The sequence below is a fragment of the Antechinus flavipes genome, chromosome 3 (assembly GCF_016432865.1).
Source record: "Antechinus flavipes isolate AdamAnt ecotype Samford, QLD, Australia chromosome 3, AdamAnt_v2, whole genome shotgun sequence".
In the NCBI taxonomy this organism is placed as follows: Eukaryota; Metazoa; Chordata; class Mammalia; order Dasyuromorphia; family Dasyuridae; genus Antechinus; species Antechinus flavipes.
This window is the reverse complement of record NC_067400.1, coordinates 397,498,936-397,524,379: the sequence shown is the minus strand read 5'-3', so window position 1 is coordinate 397,524,379 and position 25,444 is coordinate 397,498,936. Positions and strand designations below refer to the sequence as shown.

The following is a 25,444-nucleotide window of genomic DNA, read 5'->3' as shown; positions in this document are numbered from 1 at the left end:
AAAAGCAGGTATAGACATGACCATTCAGGTATATTTTCTTGATTTTACATTTTGGATCATGACTTAAGAGAGCTGGGTTTTATCCCTAACTAGATATATGACCTTAAGGAAGTTTCAAGTTGAGTTTTTTGTTACTTTGTTTATTAGGCTTTACTTTCATCTTATGTAAAATTATGGGATAGAATTAACTGGTCTTCCAGATATAGACCTATGTGATCTTATGACAGGTTATGATTATAACAAATGGAAAACAAAATAGACAATTATGTGATACAATCCTGTTTAACTTGAGAGAAACTATACAGCTCTAGCCTCAAAGATCAGAAAAACGCCCTTTTCTAAGATATATAAAATTGTCAAACCATTCATTAAATAATCTGACTGTGCCATAAAAATGAAGTTTTGATTTAATTCAGTCACATTTACTTCAATTTTTCTGTTCCAGAATTTCTCTCCTCAGTTTGAATCCTATGACGTCAAGTCTGGTGGTGGACCGGCAGGCATGCCAGGGTTACCTGTATGTACAACTTTTTATCTGCTTATTTCCCAGAGCATTAACTTGTTTTTTCCCTTTTAGATTGCTATGTTTTAGATGTTTGTTCTTCTAAGAAATAAATGTTTTTGTTTTGTTTTGTTGAATGATCATCTTGGAACTGTCCAAAAAGAGCTATTCCCCACTGAGGATGTGCAAGAAAGTGATGGTGCTAGCTTCTATCATATTTTCCTCAGAATTACCTTCTCTACTCCACTTCCCTTCTCCCATCACAATTTTTCCACATTAATTTATTCCTACCCATTTCTTATTTTTTCCACCTCTTTTTATGTTTATATATCCTTTTTTATTTCTTCTCTATCTTGCTTAACAATTCATTATTCTCTTTGATCTTTGACTTTTCATCGCACAATCAAAAGGAATGACGACATGTTCATGCTCTATCTCTTATATCCCATGTGACCTTAGACAAATAATTTAATCTTCATGAACTTCCATGTTGTTATCTGTAAAATAGCAATTGGACTAGCTGGCTTCTAAGGTCCATTCTACTTCTAGATCTATGAGTTTGTGAGGTTTTCTTCTTTCTATTCTTGTAATTGCTCTACCACATTAAAATTATGAATACTTATGGACTCACTCTAATTTTCAATTAATCCTTTAAAGTAAGCTGCCTATACAATTATTTCTATAAATTGGGATTCTATGCCTCGTGTTTCTTTACTTTTAGCTTTTATGCTTCATTTTAATTATGTTGTGGCAATAACACTATTATTGATTATATTATGCATAATTATGTGAATATATAACTATAAATATTTTATATTATAATTATAAATTTTTTAAATCTAACATTTATATAGAACATTAAACTTGAAGTCAGGAAAATCTGAGTTCAAATATGGCCTCAGACAATTACTAGCTGTGTCACCCAGAGTATCACTTAATCCTGTTTGCCTCAGTTTCCAAAATGACCTACAGGAGGAAATGACAAATCATGCCAGTATCTTTGCCAAGAAAATCCCAAATATATATCCTGAAAAATCAGACATAATTGAAATGACTCATCAACAACAATAAATTGAAGTTTGTAAAGTGTTTTATGATATTATCTAATTTTATTCTCAGAACAATCCCCAAAACTAGTTATTATTAAACCTACTTTACAGATAAGAAAACTGAGGCTGTGGAAGGTTAAATAATTTGTCCAGAGCCACACAGTTATGAGATTTTTGAAGTAAGATTTGAACTCAAGTTTTCCTTCTGACTTCAGGATCAGTATGCTGTTCAATTAGGTGTCTCACTGACAACTTCTGTCCACCACATCAGATGATAATCCACCCAAATACAAGCCCATATGTGTTATTAAGTCAGATTATATTGTTATTAAGTCAAAGATAGATTATTGAGCTAGAAAGGGAACAGAAACAACACAAATCTATCCCCATTGGGTTTCAGTGCAACATAACCAATGTGCATCCCATACCAAAACTCAGCTTGGAGTTGATATTAAGAGTATAACTCAGCCTCAAAAATGCCTTGATTTTCCAAAACATGACAGACCTGTACACAGTAGAATTTTGTTTTCTTAATAACTTTTTGTCTTTACAATTCTTGAATTCCTTGAATTAAATGAGAAAATCTATATCCCAAAACAGTGAAAGCTGTTAGAAATTTATTTTAAATATAAAATGAAAGGGGGATATATGATTCACATTCAGATATCAAGCTGACAAAAAAAAGATTTAATACTTTGAAAATGTATACAGAGACTTAACACATATTTTTCTGGAGACATGAATACTTCTTCTTCCCAGTCAAATAGCAATCTATACATGCTTTCTTATCTTTGAACTCCTTGTCCAAATCTTCCCATAAAATCACAACTCTGGGACTTTTCTAGTTCTCCAGGAAGAAATGTGCCCCTTAATGTATCAGCATATCAGCATATTTTCTAGACTGCCTATAGGAAAGGGGATTTTTTTAAAAAGAAGAAAAAAAGTAAGAAGATGGGATAACATCTCAATTTTAGACAAACAAAAGCAAAATAAAACATATTCATAGTAATATAGAGAAATTTCAAGAGAAACATTTGCATACTTTGATGATAACAAAGAAGAGACCATTCCTCACATGAATATCTTTGATTTGGACAAGTTATCCTTGGAAACAAGAAATTTACACTATTCATGGCTTACTAATGCTCTGTTCCAACACTGAATATTATTGGAAGTCATTTTATTTTATCATATAACTTCTATTACTAAGTCAGTAAGATGTGACATTCCTATAAGTAAATGTAATGTTCTAATAGCTTCTGTACTTCAAAGGGTTTTTTTTTTCCCTCTAAGCCTTTAAATACCTATTAAATGCTTTTGTCACAGGATGAGTTCAACTCCAGGTAGTACAAACTCCATCCACCACACTGCTCCTTCTTAACTCTCTGCAGATCAGATACTGATATCCTAAAATGCAATCTTTGTGTTTCATTTCTCTATCTTTTCAAACTACTAAAAATATCATTTGTTGACAGTTCAGAGAAAATGCTAACCAAAAAAATTAATATTATTTCTAACATCTTTTTGAATTTTTAGTAACATCATTGGAAAATAATATGCTTTATTTAATTCTTAGGCACTATATGGATGCAGCCAGAGCTAGCTTATTTCTCTGATAAACTCAAAATCATACATGATCCTACAGGATAATCTTAACTAGAATTCATGTCTTTCATATGTTCAATTTCTGAGTTCATCTCACCATTCACATGTCATCTCCTTCATTAGAATGTGAGCTCCTTGAGAGCAGAAATTTTCTTACTTTTCTTATTATATTGCTATAGTATATGTGTATATATATATATATATATGTATATATATATATATATATATACATATATATATATATATAGGCACAGTGCTTTGCACATAGTGAATGCTTACTAAATGCTTTTTTTTTCATTTATCTATGTATTCATTCATTCTTTTATTCATAAGAACCTCCACTTTTAGCTGAATATGTGGTTGATCTTCTAAAATGGACCAGAAGAGTTGCCCAGCAAAATTCAGGAACCCAAACAGGGGATACTGTATCAAAGGAAATAGTGAATTTCTGGTCACTTGTTTCTGCTCTTGTTTCTGGTTTCTAGACTCCTCGCCCCCCTACCTCTTTTCCCTCAATCAGTGTATGGTCAGGTCAATATTACATGGTATATTGGTAGCAACATGCTATATTGATTATTCCAAGAAAAATAAGACATTTTGAAGTTAGCTAAAATGTTAAAAAAAAAATTGTCAAAAGTAAGCTACAAATCCTTATAAGAAATCAAATCTTATGCATATTAATCAGTCAACTACTTTTAAGTTCCTTGTATGTGCCTGGCACTCTGCTAAGCTTTGGGAATTACAAAAATAGAATCTTGAATTTATAAATAATCAACCTTAAGTGTATGCAGTTTCATTGATGAATTAAAGAGACACATACACTTTCCTTACTGATGCAACTTAATGATATGGGTCTTTCCATCTGACTTACAGCTAGAAGTCCTATGGGTGTTATCTTTCCTTATTAGAAAGTGAGTCCCTTGACAGTAAAAACTGTTGTTCTTTTACCATTTCTTGCACTTGTCACAGTGATTTGTATTTAGACAATGCTTAGTAAATTCTTGTTCATATTTTCATTTCATTATTAAAAAACCAAAAATTTGAAATAATTTTAAAGATGTCAAGTTACTAGAGTAGAAAAAGCACTGGTTCTATAGTCAAAACCAAGATTCAATTTCTATGGTTCTCTAAGACCCACAACAAATGGATATTCTTATCTTCGTGAATATAGTAAATTCTAACCCCAGTAAACCTGTAGGATGCATCTGACCCTTACCCAATTTCCTTATTTCTGTTCTTTGTTGTGAGTATCCTCTTTCTATGACTATCAACAAATCAACTTAACGACTCTGGGCCCTTATCTGAAAAATCAGTAAGATGGACAAGATGAGTTCTTGGTCCTTTCCAGATGTATGTCTAGGACCTTAGTAAATTTCTCACCAAGTATTTCCCTAATCTATGAGTCCAATGCTATTTATATATTCTTTATTCTTGATTATAATTATTGTTCAACCAAATATTCTAGGGCCCTCCAGGACCTCCTGGTCCTCCTGGCGCAATTGGTCATCCTGGTTCCCCTGTAAGTAATACAATTGATGTTTTCTTGTTATTACTGTTATTGTTTTTGCATTATTAAGAATTATAATCACCTATTTTTCTTTTACTTTTTGTAAGATAATAAATCTACATAGATATTATTAAATAACATTTAATTCCTTTCCACTAATGATGATTAGTAGCATAGAAAAAAAGAATCATATATATATATATATATATATATATATATATGTATATATATATATATATATATACATATATATATATATATAGGCACAGTGCTTTGCACATAGTGAATGCTTACTAAATGCTTTTTTTTTCATTTATCTATGTATTCATTCATCCTTTTATTCATAAGAACCTCCACTTTTAGCTGAATATGTGGTTGATCTTCTAAAATGGACCAGAAGAGTTGCCCAGCAAAATTCAGGAACCCAAACAGGGGATACTGTATCAAAGGAAATAGTGAATTTCTGGTCACTTGTTTCTGCTCTTGTTTCTGGTTTCTAGACTCCTTGCCCCCCTACCTCTTTTCCCTCAATCAGTGTATGGTCAGGTCAATATTACATGGTATATTGGTAGCAACATGCTATATTGATTATTCCAAGAAAAATAAGACATTTTGAAGTTAGCTAAAATGTTAAAAAAAAAATTGTCAAAAGTAAGCTACAAATCCTTATAAGAAATCAAATCTTATGCATATTAATCAGTCAACTACTTTTAAGTTCCTTGTATGTGCCTGGCACTCTGCTAAGCTTTGGGAATTACAAAAATAGAATCTTGAATTTATAAATAATCAACCTTAAGTGTATGCAGTTTCATTGATGAATTAAAGAGACACATACACTTTCCTTACTGATGCAACTTAATGATATGGGTCTTTCCATCTGACTTACAGCTAGAAGTCCTATGGGTGTTATCTTTCCTTATTAGAAAGTGAGTCCCTTGACAGTAAAAACTGTTGTTCTTTTACCATTTCTTGCACTTGTCACAGTGATTTGTATTTAGACAATGCTTAGTAAATTCTTGTTCATATTTTCATTTCATTATTAAAAAACCAAAAATTTGAATAATTTTAAAGATGTCAAGTTACTAGAGTAGAAAAAGCACTGGTTCTATAGTCAAAACCAAGATTCAATTTCTATGGTTCTCTAAGACCCACAACAAATGGATATTCTTATCTTCGTGAATATAGTAAATTCTAACCCCAGTAAACCTGTAGGATGCATCTGACCCTTACCCAATTTCCTTATTTCTGTTCTTTGTTGTGAGTATCCTCTTTCTATGACTATCAACAAATCAACTTAACGACTCTGGGCCCTTATCTGAAAAATCAGTAAGATGGACAAGATGAGTTCTTGGTCCTTTCCAGATGTATGTCTAGGACCTTAGTAAATTTCTCACCAAGTATTTCCCTAATCTATGAGTCCAATGCTATTTATATATTCTTTATTCTTGATTATAATTATTGTTCAACCAAATATTCTAGGGCCCTCCAGGACCTCCTGGTCCTCCTGGCGCAATTGGTCATCCTGGTTCCCCTGTAAGTAATACAATTGATGTTTTCTTGTTATTACTGTTATTGTTTTTGCATTATTAAGAATTATAATCACCTATTTTTCTTTTACTTTTTGTAAGATAATAAATCTACATAGATATTATTAAATAACATTTAATTCCTTTCCACTAATGATGATTAGTAGCATAGAAAAAAAGAATCATATATATATATATACATATATACATATATATGTATATATATATTTCCACCATGTTTAACACATATTGGAGTACTTGCCATCTAGGGTAGAGTATAGGGAAAAGGGGGAAATTGGAACACAGATCCTGACAGACCTGTACACAGGGCTGATGTTGCAAGGGCTAATGTTGAAGATTGTCCATACATATGTTTTGAAAAATAAAAAGCTTTGATAACTAATAAATAAATGAAGGGAAAGGGGGGGAAATAAAAAAGTTATTATATACAATCTGTTTTTATATTACAAAATTTCTCATGCAAATATTTTAAATTTCACTTTAGAGGAAGTGGCTTAATCTGATTTCCTCCACAGCTCTATCTCCACTTATTTCATAAGAGGAAAAGGAAAAGCAATTTCATTTAAATCATGTTATATACTTTGAAATAAGATTTGATACCTACATCAAGGAATCTGAATTATTATTAACTCTTCAATGTAAATTTAGCAAATGGAAAAAATAATTCTAAAATAATTTGTATTTTCTGTTATACATTAGGGTTCCGCTGGATACCAAGGTCCCCCTGGTGAGCCTGGACAAGCTGGTCCCTCAGTAAGTACTATTTGTATGTTTATCTAATTTACCTAAGACAGGTAATGAAAAGTTCATTTAAAAAATTAACCTTATTCCCTTCTATTTTAATCATGATATTCAGATTTTCTCAAGACCACCATATTATTTAAACTTATTAAATACTTCTATATTTTTTCTGGTTGTTGGGCTTATCTCAGTAACTTTTTGTGATTATTTGAATAATTTTTAAATTGAAAGGATCATGTAATCCAAATGATTTGGGTTAACTCATCCTAGCCCAATTAATTCTCTAAGGCATATAGAAAATAGAGATTCTTTCCCTAGCAAGTCAAACTTTTTTGTGACAGTGTCCCAATTTCCTAACCTAGTGTATTTTATGTCTTTGCCTCATTTTAATATAGTATTACATAGTATGTATATATAGTATATATATATATATATATATATATATTATATTATATATATAGTATATATAATATAATATATAGCATATATAATATAGTACATATAGTATATATATAGTACATATATAGTATAATATAGTAATATAGTTACCTTCATTTTTCTAAAAACAAAAATACTCCTTTTTTTACTCTCAATAGTCCAGTGAAGATAATATATGGAGAATGTATATGAGATGTATTTTGGTGGCTTACAGAACTTTAATTTGCCCCTGGAAATTACTTTCAGATTCAAGATATCAATTTTCTTTTTTGTCAGGACCATTAGATATAGTATAATATAATATAATATGACAACTTTATTTTTGGAAGTAAAATAAATATTAAAATTATTTAGGGGGAAAATGTTTTCTGGGGCAATCAATATTGTATTTATCAACACCAATCTTTGCTTGGCTACATCTCCTTCCAACCTCCTCCAAAATTACAAGCATCTTTTATCTTACTATAATGTTTATTCTTTTTTTTTCCAATTTCAGGGACCCCCAGGGCCATCTGGTGCTATGGGCCCAGCAGGACCAGCAGGAAAAGATGTAAGTTATTAAAGGTTGAATATGGGAAGAATAAATTATTAATTCCATTAATGAAGTAACTTTGCATGTATATGATTTCAACACTACAGAAGGCAGATAAACTCTAAGTTATCTTTTGAAATTATTAAATTTAACACCTTAACTATATTCTGTTTGAATGTTAAATCAAACTTAAATCTATGTCTTAACAGCATGTGCAAAATAAAGCCATGTTAATCCATTTATTAAAGTCCTTCTCTAAAGCATTTCTGGGATTTCTCCCTTCCTTGTTGACTATATAAAGCCAGTAAACAAAATATTTGGGATGTAAACACCTTGCAGAAAAATTTTCTCCATATAGGTTGTATAACCAGTACCTTGTATGATGCCTATTAAGGAGCTTAATAAGTACTTGTTGATTTGGGATAAAACTAAACTTTCCTTAGCAAAACAGGCAGGAAACTAATGTCTGCAATGTTTAGACTGTTTAAACTTGCTTATTCAGTGGGACAGATCAATTCAATTCAATAAAAATTTGTCAAGTACCTATTAAGTATCACACATTTTGCTAGGTACTGGAGGTACAAAAACAAAATTGAAAACTGTCCTTACCTTCTTGAAACTTACTGTGAAGAAAACAAAGTATAAAGAGAAAATTCCATATAAAAAAGAAATAATAATATCCCCACCCCATCCTAGAGTTATTGACATATCAACTTGATTCTACATAGCCGGCTTTACCCTATTCAGTATTTTCTGCGCATTTCAACTTCAAATCATCGGTATGGAAATAATTTATATTTATCCTCCATAAGAAATATTCAAACTTTCAGAAATTCCATTCCCTGAGAGAAAAAATGAACGAAAATCTATTTGCCCCTTTCAATTGCCCTACTATCATAGGCATTTGTGAGAATCAAATGATATAATAGTTTACAAGACTCTCCCTAAAAGTACTATATAAGTATTGGCTATTATTATTACAAATTGACATTTGGATCCTGATTGTGTTGCACCTGGATCATACTTGCACTTTACCAACCCTAATTCTGGATGGGTGGAATTTCTCATAAGATGATATAAGATATTACAAACAGTATAAGGTTCTAGTTACCCTAATGTAGGCATTTTTGAAGGTTCTGAACAAATATAATCACATACTCTTCATTTCCTCCTTAGGGTGAATCTGGAAGACCTGGACGACCTGGAGAACGTGGATTGCCTGGAGCCCCGGTAAATCCCAATCATTTGAAATCAAAATTTCATAGCCCATAATGGAGGAGGGATGGGTCATTGTCATCTCTATCTTTTTATTTGGAGGGACTTTCAATATTAAATTGTGTGTGTGATTGAAGGATGCATATCCTTAAAATTACAAAATTTCAAAGGACCCCAGCAAACCTCTAGAATAACCCATATATAGAAAAAAATCCCAATTATACATGCCCAAAAAGTGGTCATCTAGATTTTTCTTTAAAATTTCTAAATAAGAACTTACTAGCTTTTGAAGCAGACCCATTTTAAATTGTTTGGAAGTTTTTTGCCTTACATTTAGCCTAAATATACCCTTTAGACTTTACTCTCATGTATCCTATGGAGCCAAATGGCAAAAAGTCTAATCTCTTATGTGTATGACTGCTTTTCTTTTCTCTAGGTTAGGTATGTCTAGTGCCTTAAACTAATTGTTACATGACCCAACATCCTTTACTATTCTCCTTGTTCTCCTCTGGAAACTCTAGATTTTATTCTTTTGTTTTAGGGTGTCAAAGGTCCTCCTGGCATGCCTGGATTCCCTGGTCTAAAAGGACATCGAGTAAGTTGAGTTTAGTTCTAAGTTATCCATAAATATGCTTCTGTGTGAATGCTTTTAAAATGGTAAGATGAGGAAAATGGTATGCAAATGAGTTCCATTACTTAGATGCAGTCATTATAACAGGTCTAATGTGCTATAAAATGTATTAATAAGTAATACTTTGTGGAAACATTTTAACAACAAAATTCTTGCAACAATACAGTATAGCACAGGATCCTATAGCCATACAAATTTTTTTAAATTTCTTTTGAAAAGACATTTAAATTTAAAAAATGATTATTTTCATGCTATCATTAATAGTAAAATAAAAATAACTGAACAATATTAATAACACTAGAAACTTCATGGCTGAGTGAATAGAGAGCTGGCCACAAAGCCAATATGACTTGGCTTCAAGTCCTGCCTTTGAAACAGACTAACTATGTGATCCTAGATAAGTTTTTTATTTTGGGGGGGTTGAAGAAAATCTGGGACACTAATTGTATATGGGGTATTAATATGAATTAGTATAGAATTCCCTCATTGTAGAAATGCCTATGCCAATGAAACTACAGGTCCAGCACTAACTATTAAATAATTTAATATTATTATACTAAAATACTAATAATAAGATAAAAACTGATTCATAAAAGTATGATTCAAAAGAAAATCAATACTAATTACAATTTAGAATCTGTGGCATATCACTTTAAATGTGTGTGGATTTAATAGATTTAACCAAGAATAAATCAATCTAGTAATGTTTATATCATTTTTTAGGGTTTTGATGGCCGAAATGGAGAAAAAGGTGAACCAGGAGCACCTGGATTGAAGGTATGTCATTCACAATAAATATTAATGCATTTTAATTTTTAATTGAATTTGGAAACTTGTCTTTAGTGGTCAATATTTAAACAAATTTTATGCTCCAAAAAGTAGTGGACAGAATGAAGAAATAGATTAATGTTTCTGAGAAAGCTGATTTTCATATATGCCTTGATTTTAAATAAATAGAAATGCTAAAAAAAATATATGCTGTTCACCTTAATTTTCCTTTTTAATGAAGGTTTATTTTGAGTGAAACAAAGTGTCAATAGAAATTTTAAAATGGAAAGTCTGCCCTGAGATGAAATTGCCTTTGGTTAGATACCAAAATAGTTGACAAAAAGCTGAAAATTCAATCTTCCTTTTTCTCTAAAAAATAGGGTGAAAATGGTATTCCTGGAGAAAATGGATCCCCTGGCCCAATGGTAAACTTTTTTCTGCATCATTTAATTTGTGTGCTTAAATTACTCTGATCCTAGCTATATTGTATACAAAACAATTTTTTTTTCATCTACAAGTTTGTTTTATTTCAGATTAATAAGTTCAGGTTAATATTTATGAAAAAGTTGATGTTATAAGCTTTGTTTTCCTAAAATCAATAACAACAACAATAACAATTGTTATATTTTCCCTAGGGTCCAAGAGGTCTTCCTGGGGAAAGAGGACGACCTGGACTTCCTGGAAGTGCAGTAAGTACTTAGACATGTGTTGTCTGAAATTCAAACCCACAGAAATTATCCCAGTCTTAGTCTGACTATATTTCATTTAAAAATCAATGGGAAAATTTGATCCTATGGAAACAAATTTGCAGAGATGTTCAACGAAAATTCGATTAGAATGATGCACCAGAGAATAGTTCATCATTAGTATCTATGCTTAGAATCAACATTTTCTCTAATGTACTGATATCTAATGTACTGATATTATAAATGATTCTAGTTTAAAATTGATAGTTTTGTAAAAATGTACAGTGATATTTAGAAACTGAAAACCAATTTTGAAAAACATCACGATAATAATTTTATCATATACATTTAAATTGTTGAGATTATATTAAATACAAATTATAGTTTACTTGTATCTTTTTTTTTTACTTGTGACCATGTTTGGCCTTTTTTATTTTAAAGCCTGTTTTGAAATATGTTGTCATCCTTTTTTTTTAGGGGTCTCGTGGTAATGATGGAGCTCCTGGAGCATCTGGCCAACCAGTAAGAAGTTATTTTATGTTATATTTTGATTTTTTTCCTTTTGTTTTCAATATTAGACATTATGAGTAAATATTTCATAACTCAAAACAGAAGGACAAACTGGTAAAGGTCCTAAATTTTCTATAATGAAAATCTTTCTCAACCTCGATTCACTAGCTACTAGTGTTTTAGGCCAAGGATAAGTATAATGGAGAGTACAAGATCCCACAATGAGCAGAGTATTGTATTGGAATAAAAAGGAATTCAGATTTTTAAATAAATAATATTTAACAGTAAACATTTTGTAGTTTTAAAAAAATTCTGGGAATTAGCAATTGATCTAACAAATAAGAAGTTACATCAAATCCAGCTAGTCATCATTGGCCTCTCATTTTATTTTCAACAACGTCACTATAATTTTATTTTATTTAGTGAAAGAAGTCTTTCATTTTGATATAGAGTATAAGAATGGAGATTAGGTTTGGAAGTAATAGATCAGCATCAAAATCCAGAGTTTTTTACTTCCTATTCTTATAACTAATGTGACTTATTCTCTCTTTATCTCAGATTCTTTTGTGATTCTGTAATCTAGAAAATGGGGAGAATAAGAGCCACACTGCCTACTTAAGAAAGTTATTCTAGTCATCAAAATTAAAAGTACAGTTCTAGAAAAAACAATACAGTTCTGTATATCACTTATAGTTATGTTAAATTCAACATTTATCAATAAATTACACATTATTAGACATGATGCATGTTTTTATTTTGGGGAAAATGAAAGGCAAAGTTAATTTGATTTTCTCTGCCCCACATATCACAAAATTTTTATTCCTTGAAGCAGAATTTTAAACACAAATTTTAAAAGAATAAAATTGATATGAGTGAGTTAAATTAAATGAATTAAGTGTAAATTGTAAATGTAAATGTAAATGTAAATTAAATGTAATATTTGAATACTTTGAAATTAATATGTACACATTTCTAAGAATATCTAAAGTTGTTCAAAGATTTGGGTCTTGTCAGATTTCAAACTTATTAGGACAGAGATCATGTTGAAGAAACAATTTCCCATACTCCACTATTTATGTTCTCCTTCCAAATTAAATTAATATTTAACTAAGAAAGTGTTATGATATATCATGTAAATGCTTCTAACACATGATCCTAATTTATCAGTTTACCAGATACATTGCCTAGAATATTCTTTATAGTTATACGCATGTAGAACTATATTTTTGAAGTGCTTAAAAGTTATTTCTAGCTTGTATTTTACCTTCTATCAAATCTTATTTTTGCATTTCAGGGTCCTCCTGGTCCCCCTGGAACTGCAGGATTTCCTGGTTCCCCTGGTGCTAAGGTACTTTAATATACATTTCTAAGGAAGCAAATAATAAGTCTTAAAGATTGAAGGGAGCCAAGATAGTTCTTTTTTAATGGCTTTCTTTAATTGTTAGATATTAAATTGCATGGGAATTTATCATATTCAATATCTTTCATATTTAACAAGTAACTAATGAACAGTGGAGCTTCAGAATAAATCTTTTATATAATAAAGGTGTTATTTGTTGAGATATTTAAAATTATTTTGGGGATACTCACTGATTTCAAAAATTATTTTATTTTTCTTTTCTATTATAGAACTTTTGTCTTTGTATTAGAGTTTTACTACAAATTTGTTGGTTAATATCATAATCCTAAAAAGAATTCTTCACGCTTTCTTAGTCCTTATTTTTTAATACTGTGACTCCTTTCTGCTTTCTAACCTTACCTAGACAATTATTGTTTGTTCTAACAATGCATGATCCTATCAATCTATGAACTGATGCTATGCCATTTAAAGGGAGAAAAACTTGTGTACTTAATAAATACTCATTGACTTAGCAATAAATAGTTTGTAAATTATTCAGAAATGACTATTTCACTTGATTAGTGACAGGGATATTCCTTTCTTTTTTAGGGAGAAGTTGGGCCTGCAGGTTCTCCTGGTTCAAATGGCTCTCCTGGACAAAGAGGAGAACCTGGACCTCAAGGCCATGCTGGTGCTCAAGGTCCTCCAGTAAGTACCATATAGTATGGTTGATGTTTGCATTTTTATACTTTCACAAGAAAGCATGTGTTGCAGAATTTTAAGATGTTGAAATTGCCATTTTCATGGTTATTAGAAAACTACACAGACATATTATGCATATGAAGCCTTATTAACATATTATTGCAAGCTACTATAAGACAATAGCAAACTTGGGCTCCTTTTTGTAAGATTAAATCAGTAAAGAATTTAGCTCAAGTATGTCCACACTATAATATCTGACAATCATATCTATTATGGAAAATTATGTGAATGACGACAAAACAGATGGTATTTTATTTTAAATTATGAGAAAGCCATGAAGTATAATTCAGGGGTCCTCAAACTATGGCCGTGAGCCAGATGCAGCAGCTGATGACATTTATCCCCCTCACCCAGAGCTATGAAGTTTCTTTATTTAAAGGCCCACAATACAAAGATTTTGTTTTTACTATAGTCCGGTCCTCCAACAGTCTGAGGTACAGTGAACTGGCCCCCTATTTAAAAAGTTTGAAGACCCCTGAATTGATTTGGTGTCAAACATTTCTGTATCTAGCGCTTACAACATTCAAGCAAAGCTCCAAATCAGGCTTAAATAACATTCAAAAAGATTAAATAAAATAAATAAGAACATAATAGAACATAGTTATTGTTAAAACATAGTTTTCTGTATCAATAGATAGCCTGTAGGGATTCTTGTATAAGGTTTAGTGACCCCCATTTAACTTGAGCTTATCATTGATTTATATGGCTAATGGTAAAATGGAAAGTTAGTAATTGTTAGGTAAATTTGAAATCTGTAAAAGATAACTAGATACTCCAGGATGATTCAAATTAAATCTTTATGTGATACTTATATGATGTTAAGAATCCAATAAATTAGAGATAGAAAGGCAATATATCACAATGAATAGAGGACAACCTTGGTGTCAAAAAGACTTGAGTTGAAGATATGCCAATGATTAGACATTAGTTTAATGGTCACCATGAAAAAATTATTTAATATCTAAGTACTCCAGACAACTCTCTGAAACAAAAAATAAGTTACATATCTGCATTTCAAAGTACTTTATCATCAGAATATCCATCACTTCCCTAACAACACTCATGAGATAGCAGGTCTAATATTGGTGAATATTTGCTACAGTTGAAACAATTATGGGTTTTGGAATTAGCTTAGGGAAAGGGGTGGAATCTTAGTAAAAAGTATTTTATAAACAAATATTTTTAAATAGTTCATGTAGAAATTTGTTTTTTTTTATTAATTTTTTTCTTTTTTGTTTATTTCTTTTTTTCCTTCCTTCCTTCTTCTTTCTTTCCTTCCTTCCTTCTTTTCTTCCTTCTTTCCTTCCTTCCTTCCCTCCTTCCGTCCTTTCTTTTTTTCTCCCTTCCTTCCTTCCTTCCTTCCTTCCTTCCTTCCTTCTTTCCTTCCTTCCTTCCTTCCTTCTTTCCTTCCTTCCTTCCTTTCACTTTCTTTTGTTCCTTTCTTTTTGGTCAGGGCCCTCCTGGAAACAATGGCAGCCCTGGTGGTAAAGGCGAAATGGTGAGTCTTTTCCCAAATATCATCTACTAATTCACATAGACCTGTTAATGGTTGGGTTGATCAGACATTAAACAAAAAAAAAGTCTTAATTGACTAGTGTTGTTTTTTTTATGCAGGGTCCTGGTGGTATGCCTGGACCTCCCGGATTAAGTGGGGCCCGTGGTCCTCCAGGAACTGCAGGTACACCTGGCACTCCTGGACAGAGAGGTCCTGCGGTAAGTTTGCCTAAGTCTTTCCTTAGGTATCCTTAGAAAATCATTTTCATTGCATCCAACTTCTTGTGAACCCCCTTACTTTTTCCATGAAGCTTTCTTGACAAAGATACTAGAGTAGTCCCCATTTTACAGAAGAGGAACTGAGGCAAATAAGGGTTAAATTATTTATTATATATTATATATTATTCTGGTTTGCTCTCATCCTTTAATTTTTTTTCAAATTCTTATATTTTCAAATACATTCATTTTGGCCTCTCATTTTTTTTGTTTTATAAGACTAAAACTGACTTAGTTACAAGTGACAAAAGCCCAGGAATTCATTTATAGGGACCTACAATTTCGATGTTAAAAGAGTTGTTTGAAGTAGTGAGAGCATGAAGTGATTTGCTGAGGGTCACACAGAGTTTATATTAGAGGTAGGACCTGAATGCCCATCTTCCTGGTTCCTTCCTGGTTAGCTCTCTCTTCACCATACTGAACTACCTTCATTTCATTTATACTTTTTGGAAAATAAAATTTTAAGAATTTCATAAAGAGCCCAAAGAGGGGGGAAAAAGACTATATTGCATTCTTTTGCTCATGAAAAACTAAACATATGGTAGAAAAGTAAAAACAAATTTGACACAAAGAATCTTGATTTTGTAGAAACAGTATGTGATAACAGGTCTGGAGCATTTCTTAAATATCATTTAGATAATTGAGGGTAAATTGTTCACATGTATTAGTTTCCTCATATGTAAAGTGAAGTTAAAAACACATGTAATATCTACCTCACAGAGTTGTGATAAGGATTAAAATAATGTATGCAAATTACTAGAAAATATCAATTATTATTTAGAAAATATTACAGATTTAGTGTAGTTTTCCCTAAAATGTTTAAATACTAATTTCTAAACTATGTATTTCATATGATATTTTAAAAATCTTCATATATTGTTATATCTTCCTAAATAACAACACTGTGGTCAAATTCAAGATTATGTCTGGCTTTGTGGTGAGAAGAACTGGTTCAGATCCCAGCTCTGATACTTTTAACCTCTATGTACTTAGTCAAGTCCCTTACCATATTTAAAGTCTCAGATTTTCAATCTATAAAATGAGGAGTTTGGGCATTATGGCTTCTGAGATACCTTCCAAATCGACATTAATGAGTATCACTATTATTTCACTTCCACTAAAGAAAAAAAATGATCCTAATTAATTTCTGAACCCTACAAATTAGCCTAAAGATAATATGCAATTAATTATACTAATGAAAACTTTACAATAAACAGAATTTAATTATACATGTGGTCTCTCTAATAAATAAGGAGAATTCAAGTTGACCTATGAAAGAATATATCAGTTTGTACAATCCATTCATTCCCATGTACCAGGGCAGAGTGTTATTATTAGTGATGAGGTTATGGTGATTATGATACAAGTGGTGGTGATATTGTCTTTTACATAAGAAATAGTCAAAAAGGTGATCCTACATTAGGAAAGTGTCTGCTGTCTTGTTTCTCTAGTAGTAGAGATGAATTTGTTGCTCTGACCTTACTCTAGATTTCCTAGTGTAGAAGGAAGAAATCACGAAGTGAAGAATTGTTTTTAAAAATCTTCACATGAAGCCACTACTTTTATTAATTCTATAGACTTTAATTAGGTTTTTTGTTTGTTTTTACTTGTAGGGTGAACCTGGTAAAAATGGAGGCAAGGGAGAGCCAGGTCCAAGAGGTGAACGTGTAAGTATGTTCCTCAACAAACATAGATGTTTCTTTTAAAGAGGGCATATTTTTTAAAGAATTGACTAGTGCTATGACGTCTGGTCATTTTATCTTGTTTCTGGGTATTTCTTTAGGGTGAAGCTGGTATTCCAGGTGCACCAGGGGCTAAAGGTGAAGATGGCAAAAATGGTAATCCAGGAGAACCAGGTGCAAATGGAATCCCAGGAGCTCCAGGAGAGAGGGTAAATTCCAGCATATGATCATTTCACAAAATTATTTCTTTTCACTATCATTCTAATCTTTTGCTTATCAGTGAGCCATTGATTTTCCTTTGCTTAATGTCCAGTCTTAAACACTGCTTTGAAGTATAATACAAATGTGAAAACATAGGATAATAAACAGGGTTGATTGGTAAGCATATAGTGTGGCCTTAGAAAAAAATGCCATCATTTATATATATATATATATATATGTTTTCCAATTAATGAGGAATGTTTCCAAAAGCTATTGACAAGATTCTATGCTTTCTGTCTAGCTAGACTAAATGATTCTCTACCCCTAGTTAGGCATAAATTAAAGTATAAGAATTTTTATAATATAATTTTAATATAAATTTTTTATATTTTTAACTTTAATATAAATGACATGATTTTTCACGTTATAGTGTACTGTAAAAATAATCAATCAAGCATATGCCTTCAATACCTATGGCAATTGTGATATCATCCAAGTAGAGAATTCTCAGGGTTACTTCTTTCTCTAGTGTTGTGATTTAGATATATGTACAGAAAACAAATGCCAAATATTTATATAATGCATTCATTTTCCCCTTCCAATATTTTGGTAATTTTCCTTTTCATATGAAATATTTCACCTCCTACTTTTCAGGGAGCCCCTGGATTCCGGGGTAGTGCAGGAAGCCCTGGCACTCCAGGTGAAAAGGTAAGGGTGTGGATGTGTGTGGATGTATGTGGGTGTATCTTTTAGGGACTCCTTTTCAGTCTATAAAATTCCTCAGCATGCTGTTTTTACATGCATAAATATACAGTATTAAAAGGAAAACCAATTAGATTGAAATAAAGTTATCAAAATGTTCTTTTAAAAAGTTCTTAGACCCCATTTAAGGAACTCTGACCTATAGCCAACCTGAGAAAATCAGAAAAGTCTCTCTAGCAAGTTTCAGAAAAATGACTTTATATATCAACACATTGCTAGGGAGTCATGCCAAGGTAAAAAAAAATGTGAGATTGACAAAACAGGCAAAGCCAAAAAAAAGCAAAGAAAAATAATTTTTATCAGATCTTCCATAATTCTATTCCATTGATTTAACAGTAATAATGACTGTTAAGCCGTAAACAAGACTGCTGCTAATGATAGCTTAAATTTTCTTCAATAACATTTATGCCTAGACCACATTTTCTGATTGAAGATCCTGGTCCATTTAATTCAAATTCAATTGGATTGCTGCTTTAAATGCCACTTTTAATGAGTGAGTCATTGGCTAAAGTTAAGAATCTTGTTAAAAAGAAATTTAGTTGCCTTGGTGTCTATGGTAATACAATAGAACTTTATGTTGTTTAAAAAAATGTTCACTATTCTAGAAAATGTGTATCATTTTTGTAGGATAGTATTGCCACTTTTGCAATGTAAGTTAATAAATACATATTTCAACAAATTTCTATGCAGCAACTTCATGAAATTGCCTATGACTTAATAGGAAAAAATGATGCTTACCTCCATTATATTTGGGGGTCAAGATTTTTTAGTTATTTTTTATTCATCTTAACCTTCTGTTTTTTAATCAATAAGGGTCCTGCTGGTGAGCGTGGTGGTCCAGGTCCTCCAGGGCCCAGAGGACCTGTTGGTGAAGCTGGACGGGATGGGAATCCCGGAAGCCCAGGACAAAGGGTAAGGTGAAAAGTTGTATTTGAATATGAGCTTAATGAAAGCATTTGTAGAAAATTGAAGCATTCAACCAAACTAGGCCTTTCTTAAGATTCAAGTCACTTGGAAATTTTAAAGCTCTGCTATAGCTATAGCTATAGCTATAGCTAAATTAAAATTCGCCAAACTTATTACTTTCAGATTGATAAAAGCTCTGAATTCTGGAGATGCAGTAAGTTACAATGGGAATTGCAATACACTTAAAAGTTAACTAAAGTATGTTTCCATGCTTATTTCAACTACTCAGGCATAATTGGGCACTCATCATTCATTTCTTTGTTACAAGATGTAAGACAAGAGTCTTATGATTTCTGTTTATTAATCAAACATAAAACTAGCTATGTGATTTTAGAAAGTGCATTCAAATGCTGAATTATATTTCTTATATTAGACTAATTCCATTTATTATAAGGATGATGGAATAAGATAGGATTTTTCATTGTATTTTATTTTTTCAAATAAAAAGAATTTATCTTCTTTCATACTCTCTCAATTTAAAAAAAAAAAGGAAGAAAAAGACTTTGTGAAAACTACATTTAGTGAAAAAAAAACAGATTCTCACATTGCTTTCTCCAAAAAGTCTTATTCTACATCTTGAATCCATCATTTCTCTCTCAGAAGTTGAGTAGCATAGTCTTCTTGCATCCCAGTGGCTCAGTGTATTTCTCAGAAATATCAAGTCATTCAAGTTTTACAGTATTATTATTGTTATATAAATTATTCTATTAGTTTGTCACTTCCTTCAATATTAGTTCATAAAGGTTTTTCCAGGTTTTTCTTTTGGAAATGATCAATTTTTATAAAGCATTTTAGAAAATTCAAAGCATCATAATAATTGTAATTGTTGTAATGTAATGGTGATGCTTACCCCAGTTCTTTGAGATGTTCTTTGAGATCACTGAAAAGTTTTTCAGCAGGTTTTCTATGGAAATTATACTGAATTTTCAAGATGTTTTCTTTAGAAACTTAGATACATTTGATAACCAACAAATGGTATTACTTTCTCCATGAGTTATTCTATTCTGATAGCTGATATCCTATTCTGATTCTGATAGGCAAGAGTTACATTGCTCCTTACCTATATCTCCATTTTTGTTCATGTAGCAATCTTAATTTCCTAATATTGAAAAAAGAAATACCGAATATATATAGTTAGTCTAATCTCTAAATTCACACTTGAAAAAAGGATTAAGTAATAATCCTGGAGAACTTTAAAAACAGGATCACTATCTAAGATAATTTAAATAAAATCTTTTTTAGACTTCATGAAATTCTTTTTGGGGTTAAGTTAGAAGATACCTAAGCTTTATTCTAATTCTTTCTGGGAATCTGTGATAAACATAATGTGTACTGCTTTGATTGTCATCAATACACATTGTAAATACTTATGAAAATATTTGTAAGAGCTCTGAGTGTAAATATATGTCATAGTTAATACTTATTTTGGAAACTGATGATTCACAATCATGTAATTTACTGATTTCATCAAATTCAGGGTTTACCAGGAAGTCCAGGAGGCCCAGGCTCTGATGGCAAACCAGGCCCACCAGTATGTATATTTCATAAATATTAGCCTACAATACAATAATAACTGAATTGTGGTATGTCTATATGTAAATATATATAAATTGAATAGTTGCCAATGTGTGCATTTATTTATTTGTACTAATTCATAATTAGTTTATAAGAGTAACCATTGATATGAAAATAATCACCATGACCAAAGAAATAGAAACCTAGAAATGTTGATTAATCATTTTTACAATCAAGCACCAATTTTCTCTATTATCACACCCCTATTTTAACTTTGTTCTGTGGATTTTCACCTTTTTATTTCACTCATTAGGGCAATCAAGGAGAATCTGGTCGAGCTGGTCCCCCAGGCCCATCTGGTCCCCGAGGTCAACCTGGAGTTATGGGTTTCCCTGGTCCTAAAGGCAATGATGTGAGTCAATTAGATGACTGGTACTTTTCTCATGGGATTGAAAAGAGTTAATTATTAAAACTAACCTCTTCTTCTTTAGGGTCCACCTGGAAAGAATGGAGAACGAGGTACTCCCGGAGGTCCTGGTCCCCAAGTATGTGGCATTTATCATATTTAATTATATTTTTGTACTCATGAACTTTTTTTTGCCCTCTAACCATTAGATTTGCAATTCTAATAATCTTTTTTATTTTCTAGGGTATTGCTGGAAAGAATGGTGAAACTGGACCTCCAGGTCCTCCAGGATCTGCTGTAAGTTTATTTATATATCTAAAAAACAGGGAGCAAAGTCTGCTAGATGGAACTCAATAGTCTTCATCATTATTATCTTACATATATAAACTTTAACACTTTACAATTATAGATAAACAAAACATTTGTGGAACTTATATACTGAAAAAAACTTCATCAATAGAATATCAGTTTCATTAATGGACACTGAATAAATAATTGATATATGTTCTTACATTCCATAAAATGTTCTGTTACACACACACATACACACACACACACACACACACTCACACACACACTGTGGGATGAAGAAAAAGACAGAGAGAGAGAGAGAGACACAGAGAGAGAGAGGAGATAGGGAGAGAGGAAGGGAGCGAGGGAGCGAGTGAGGGAGGGAAAGAAGAAGAGAGGGAAAGAAAAATAGAGAGGGGGGGGGCTAAGGTTTAATTAGGGGGAGAAAATCATTATCCAAAATCTTTCACTGATGCATTAGAAAATATTAGATCATTTCCATTAGTTTTTTTTAATGACTTTACAACTGTACCTCAGGCTTTTCACACCTTACATTAGATTACCTCAGGCTACCCAGAAAGAAAAGTTGTTATATGAAAAAGTCACATTAAAGGACTCTATACCAATCTATCCCTTTGTTAAAAACCAAAACTCTGTTCAAATTTTGTTTGGAGGCAAGAGGAGAAAGAGAAAAGATTAAGTAATTTGAAATACCGAAATCTCATAATTCACCTTTGTAAAACTCAGTTCTTAGCCCAGTGCCTGTAGCATAATATGCCTTCAAATATTTAATGACAAATTAAATTCTAACAAAATCACAATTGCTGATATTTATATTGTACTTTAAAACTTTTTCTTTCTTTTTGGTAAAATAAGCCAGTTAATGTAATTAAACGAACATAGTACCGAATATCAATAACATTTATTAAATTCCAGGCAGCAGGCTAAACACTTGGGATGTGAAGAAGGCCAAAATATCATCTTTGCATTCCAGGAGATTATATTCTGATTGTTATGATTGGAATCCATATTCTAGGTGGATAAAATATCATGAAATTATGTACTATCTCTTTATTAAGTTAGCATGATATGTCACTTATCATTATGACATTATATGGATTGCATGTTATTTTTACATGTGACTGAGAAAAGGGAATACTGATAATATTTAGGTTGTAATATTGAGAACAGCCATTTTGTTCTCATTAGCCTCATTGAGCAAGTGTAAAATCCTTTATAATCCCGAAAGTCTTAAGAGTAAGATTAAGGAGGAAAATAGTAACAATTATTTAGTTAATATCTACTCTACCATTTATTAGCTACATTTTTGCATCATTTTTAACATCTCTGAGATACAAAAAGTTGAAAATTACTGAGTTGATCCATTGTTCTTTTATTATCAAAGTTGAACTGAGAATAATTTTTACAACTTGAATATAGTTTTTTTTTTTTAAAGGAAAGTCTATATGTAGATGATGTTATGTCACTAAAGTAAATTAAAGATGAGGCAATTCATTTTTAATCATAGAGAAACTATCTTTTCCCACAGGGCCCACCTGGTGAAAAAGGAGAACCTGGAGCAACTGGGCCACAAGGTTTCCAAGTATGTCTTTTTTATTTAGTCCCTGGATATTTATTTCTAGAAACCATCTCTTCTATGCAGACTTGATTGCATTAAAAATGGACTATGCTATTAGTTTTCTTTATATATGATGAAAAGAATATATATGATTTATATATGATGAAAGAATAAAGAGCAGTAATATTAGAGAAAATATTTGCATTTACACATATAATATGAATAAATATGAGTAATTCTATTTTCTATAAGTTTTATATAAACAATAGTAATCATATATTTGTTAAATGTTTTAATAATTTTGAAAGGGCAAAATAACTGACTAAATTTGTTATTTATTTTCCTAAAATAAAGACAATTATGTTGTTGGAATCAGTAAATTTTCATATCTGAAAAAGGGTTTATAGAACTAGGACAATTGCTTAAAAATGTAAGAATAAAAAATTATCTTAATTGTCAATCTTTTTAGGGGTTGCCTGGGACTAACGGCCCTCCTGGAGAAAATGGAAAGCCTGGTGATCCTGTAAGTGGTATTTCCTTTTCTAAAAGTAATGAGCATAAAACAGTAAAAATTAGTTCCTCAATTGTATATGCAATTATAGATTTAAAGTTAAATTTTGAATGTTTTTGCTACAACAAAAGATGAAAAATCAATAGATTAAATCAAATAGAAACCATTTCTTTATGGTAGTAATCAAGAATTGGACTTAAAAGAGGATATAGGGAAATGAAGGAAAACTAAATTCTGTGGTCAGAGTTTATTAAAATGTCTCATTTCTACTTATCTAATTTGTACCTAATCTAATATCTTTATATAATAGAAGACATATGACTAAAATGTGAATTCTGATATCCCATGAAACAGAAATCATACATACACAAATCTAAAATCTGATATCACATAATCTATAATACATATGTTTATTAAATTATTCATTACTTGCATTATTGATTGGCTATATGAATTAATTTGCTATTGAAGAAAGAGAGAAATATTATTTTCTTTTTAACTAGGGTCCAAAAGGTGAAGCTGGTGGACCTGGAACCCCAGGAGGCAAGGTAAATATTTTAATTTACCAAACATAACTTAAATTGAATTGGATAGTGAAAATTTGTTTTCAGAAATATAAATAATTTCTTCATTATCTAGAAATTTGTTCATTATCTAGAAATCAATAGTAGTAATATGATAAATTATTTTCTTAGTGTTCATGATTTTCAGAAACATAAACACAGTCCTGTTATGTTAAACTTATTTAGCAGGAAAATAAATTTCCAAGTTTTCTGCTCCCTTATCCCAAAATAATATTAAACATATTAGGCCTATATAAAGTAATCACCTGCTAGGGTTCCATATCTTATTTTAAATTTGGGATTATCTAATATGTCTCCATGTTGTTTCTGTATAGTTACCCCAAATTAATAGTAGAGTGAACAAAATTGGTCTTGATCATTAAAATTATAAAAGATTGAAGATAATGCTGTTTTAACACAAAGTTCATCTTTTAAAAAATTAAAACTTAAGTTACATCTTTTGCAACTTCTTTGGGTATTTTTTATTATTATTGTTAAATGAGTTTTAGCTTTAAAATGGCACAAATTTTCTTATTATAGGGTGATACTGGTCCACCTGGTGAACGTGGTGCTGCAGGAAACCCAGGAAACCCTGGAGCAAGAGGTGCACCTGGTCCCCCTGGTCCTGATGGTGGAAAAGTAAGAATCAAATTTTTATAGTCTCCTAACAAAATTTCAATAAATGTGTTATACACCATTTAATTGATTTATGATTCTGTCATTAGGGTCCTGCTGGTCCACCTGGTCCTGCTGGCAACTCAGGTCCACCTGGTCTGCAGGGTATGCCTGGAGAAAGAGGAGGTGTTGGACTTCCAGGTCCAAAGGGTGAAAAGGTATCCACTTCTTTTCTCTTTATTTATTGAAGCACCTTCTTGGTTAAAAGGAAAACATCAACACACCACACATAGATATGCAATATATATATATACATATATATATAGTATATCGTATATATTGCCCTGTTAAATTTGAATTGTTCTTGCAAGCTTAACTAATTACAATACCAGAAATTATCTTGGAAAATAAGCAGAGAACAAAAGGGAACAAAAAAATGGAGTAGCAACAAATAAGAAATATGTAAATTATCAACTTACTAATTATAATTAGATTATTATAATTGTGAATTATACATAATAATTCTTTGGGGCTCACATTTGACAGGGTGAACCAGGCGGCAAAGGTGGTGATGGACCCCCTGGGAAAGATGGCACAAGAGTGAGTATTAAACACTTGATTCAGATACAATGGTACTGAAATAGATTTTTATCAATATCGACTATTAAATTAATCACATGACAAATATCCATTATTCCAAATATCATAATGTTCAAATGTTAAGCAATTTAATCAGAAAACAGCCCCTCCC

The 25,444-nt window shown here is 31.2% G+C and overlaps 1 protein-coding gene across 2 annotated transcripts in view; it reads left to right on the top strand.

The window, feature by feature from the left end:
• Positions 1-25,444, top strand: part of COL3A1 (collagen type III alpha 1 chain) — a 65,780-nt gene that overhangs the window by 24,180 nt on the left and 16,156 nt on the right. The window contains exons 5-32 of one of the 2 annotated variants that reach the window (XM_051986041.1): positions 446-517; positions 6,143-6,196; positions 6,910-6,963; positions 7,886-7,939; positions 9,098-9,151; positions 9,678-9,731; positions 10,491-10,544; positions 10,916-10,960; positions 11,171-11,224; positions 11,699-11,743; positions 13,026-13,079; positions 13,680-13,778; positions 15,286-15,330; positions 15,447-15,545; positions 17,216-17,269; positions 17,386-17,493; positions 18,140-18,193; positions 19,061-19,159; positions 20,691-20,744; positions 21,042-21,140; positions 21,220-21,273; positions 21,378-21,431; positions 22,975-23,028; positions 23,474-23,527; positions 24,019-24,063; positions 24,619-24,717; positions 24,804-24,911; positions 25,240-25,293. In XM_051986041.1, coding sequence (XP_051842001.1) covers positions 446-517; positions 6,143-6,196; positions 6,910-6,963; positions 7,886-7,939; positions 9,098-9,151; positions 9,678-9,731; positions 10,491-10,544; positions 10,916-10,960; positions 11,171-11,224; positions 11,699-11,743; positions 13,026-13,079; positions 13,680-13,778; positions 15,286-15,330; positions 15,447-15,545; positions 17,216-17,269; positions 17,386-17,493; positions 18,140-18,193; positions 19,061-19,159; positions 20,691-20,744; positions 21,042-21,140; positions 21,220-21,273; positions 21,378-21,431; positions 22,975-23,028; positions 23,474-23,527; positions 24,019-24,063; positions 24,619-24,717; positions 24,804-24,911; positions 25,240-25,293 — 1,827 coding nt within the window. Of the gene's footprint in view, positions 1-445; positions 518-4,621; positions 4,676-6,142; positions 6,197-6,909; positions 6,964-7,885; positions 7,940-9,097; positions 9,152-9,677; positions 9,732-10,490; positions 10,545-10,915; positions 10,961-11,170; positions 11,225-11,698; positions 11,744-13,025; positions 13,080-13,679; positions 13,779-15,285; positions 15,331-15,446; positions 15,546-17,215; positions 17,270-17,385; positions 17,494-18,139; positions 18,194-19,060; positions 19,160-20,690; positions 20,745-21,041; positions 21,141-21,219; positions 21,274-21,377; positions 21,432-22,974; positions 23,029-23,473; positions 23,528-24,018; positions 24,064-24,618; positions 24,718-24,803; positions 24,912-25,239; positions 25,294-25,444 lie in introns of both variants that reach the window. The other variant, XM_051986040.1, reaches the window with a different exon arrangement.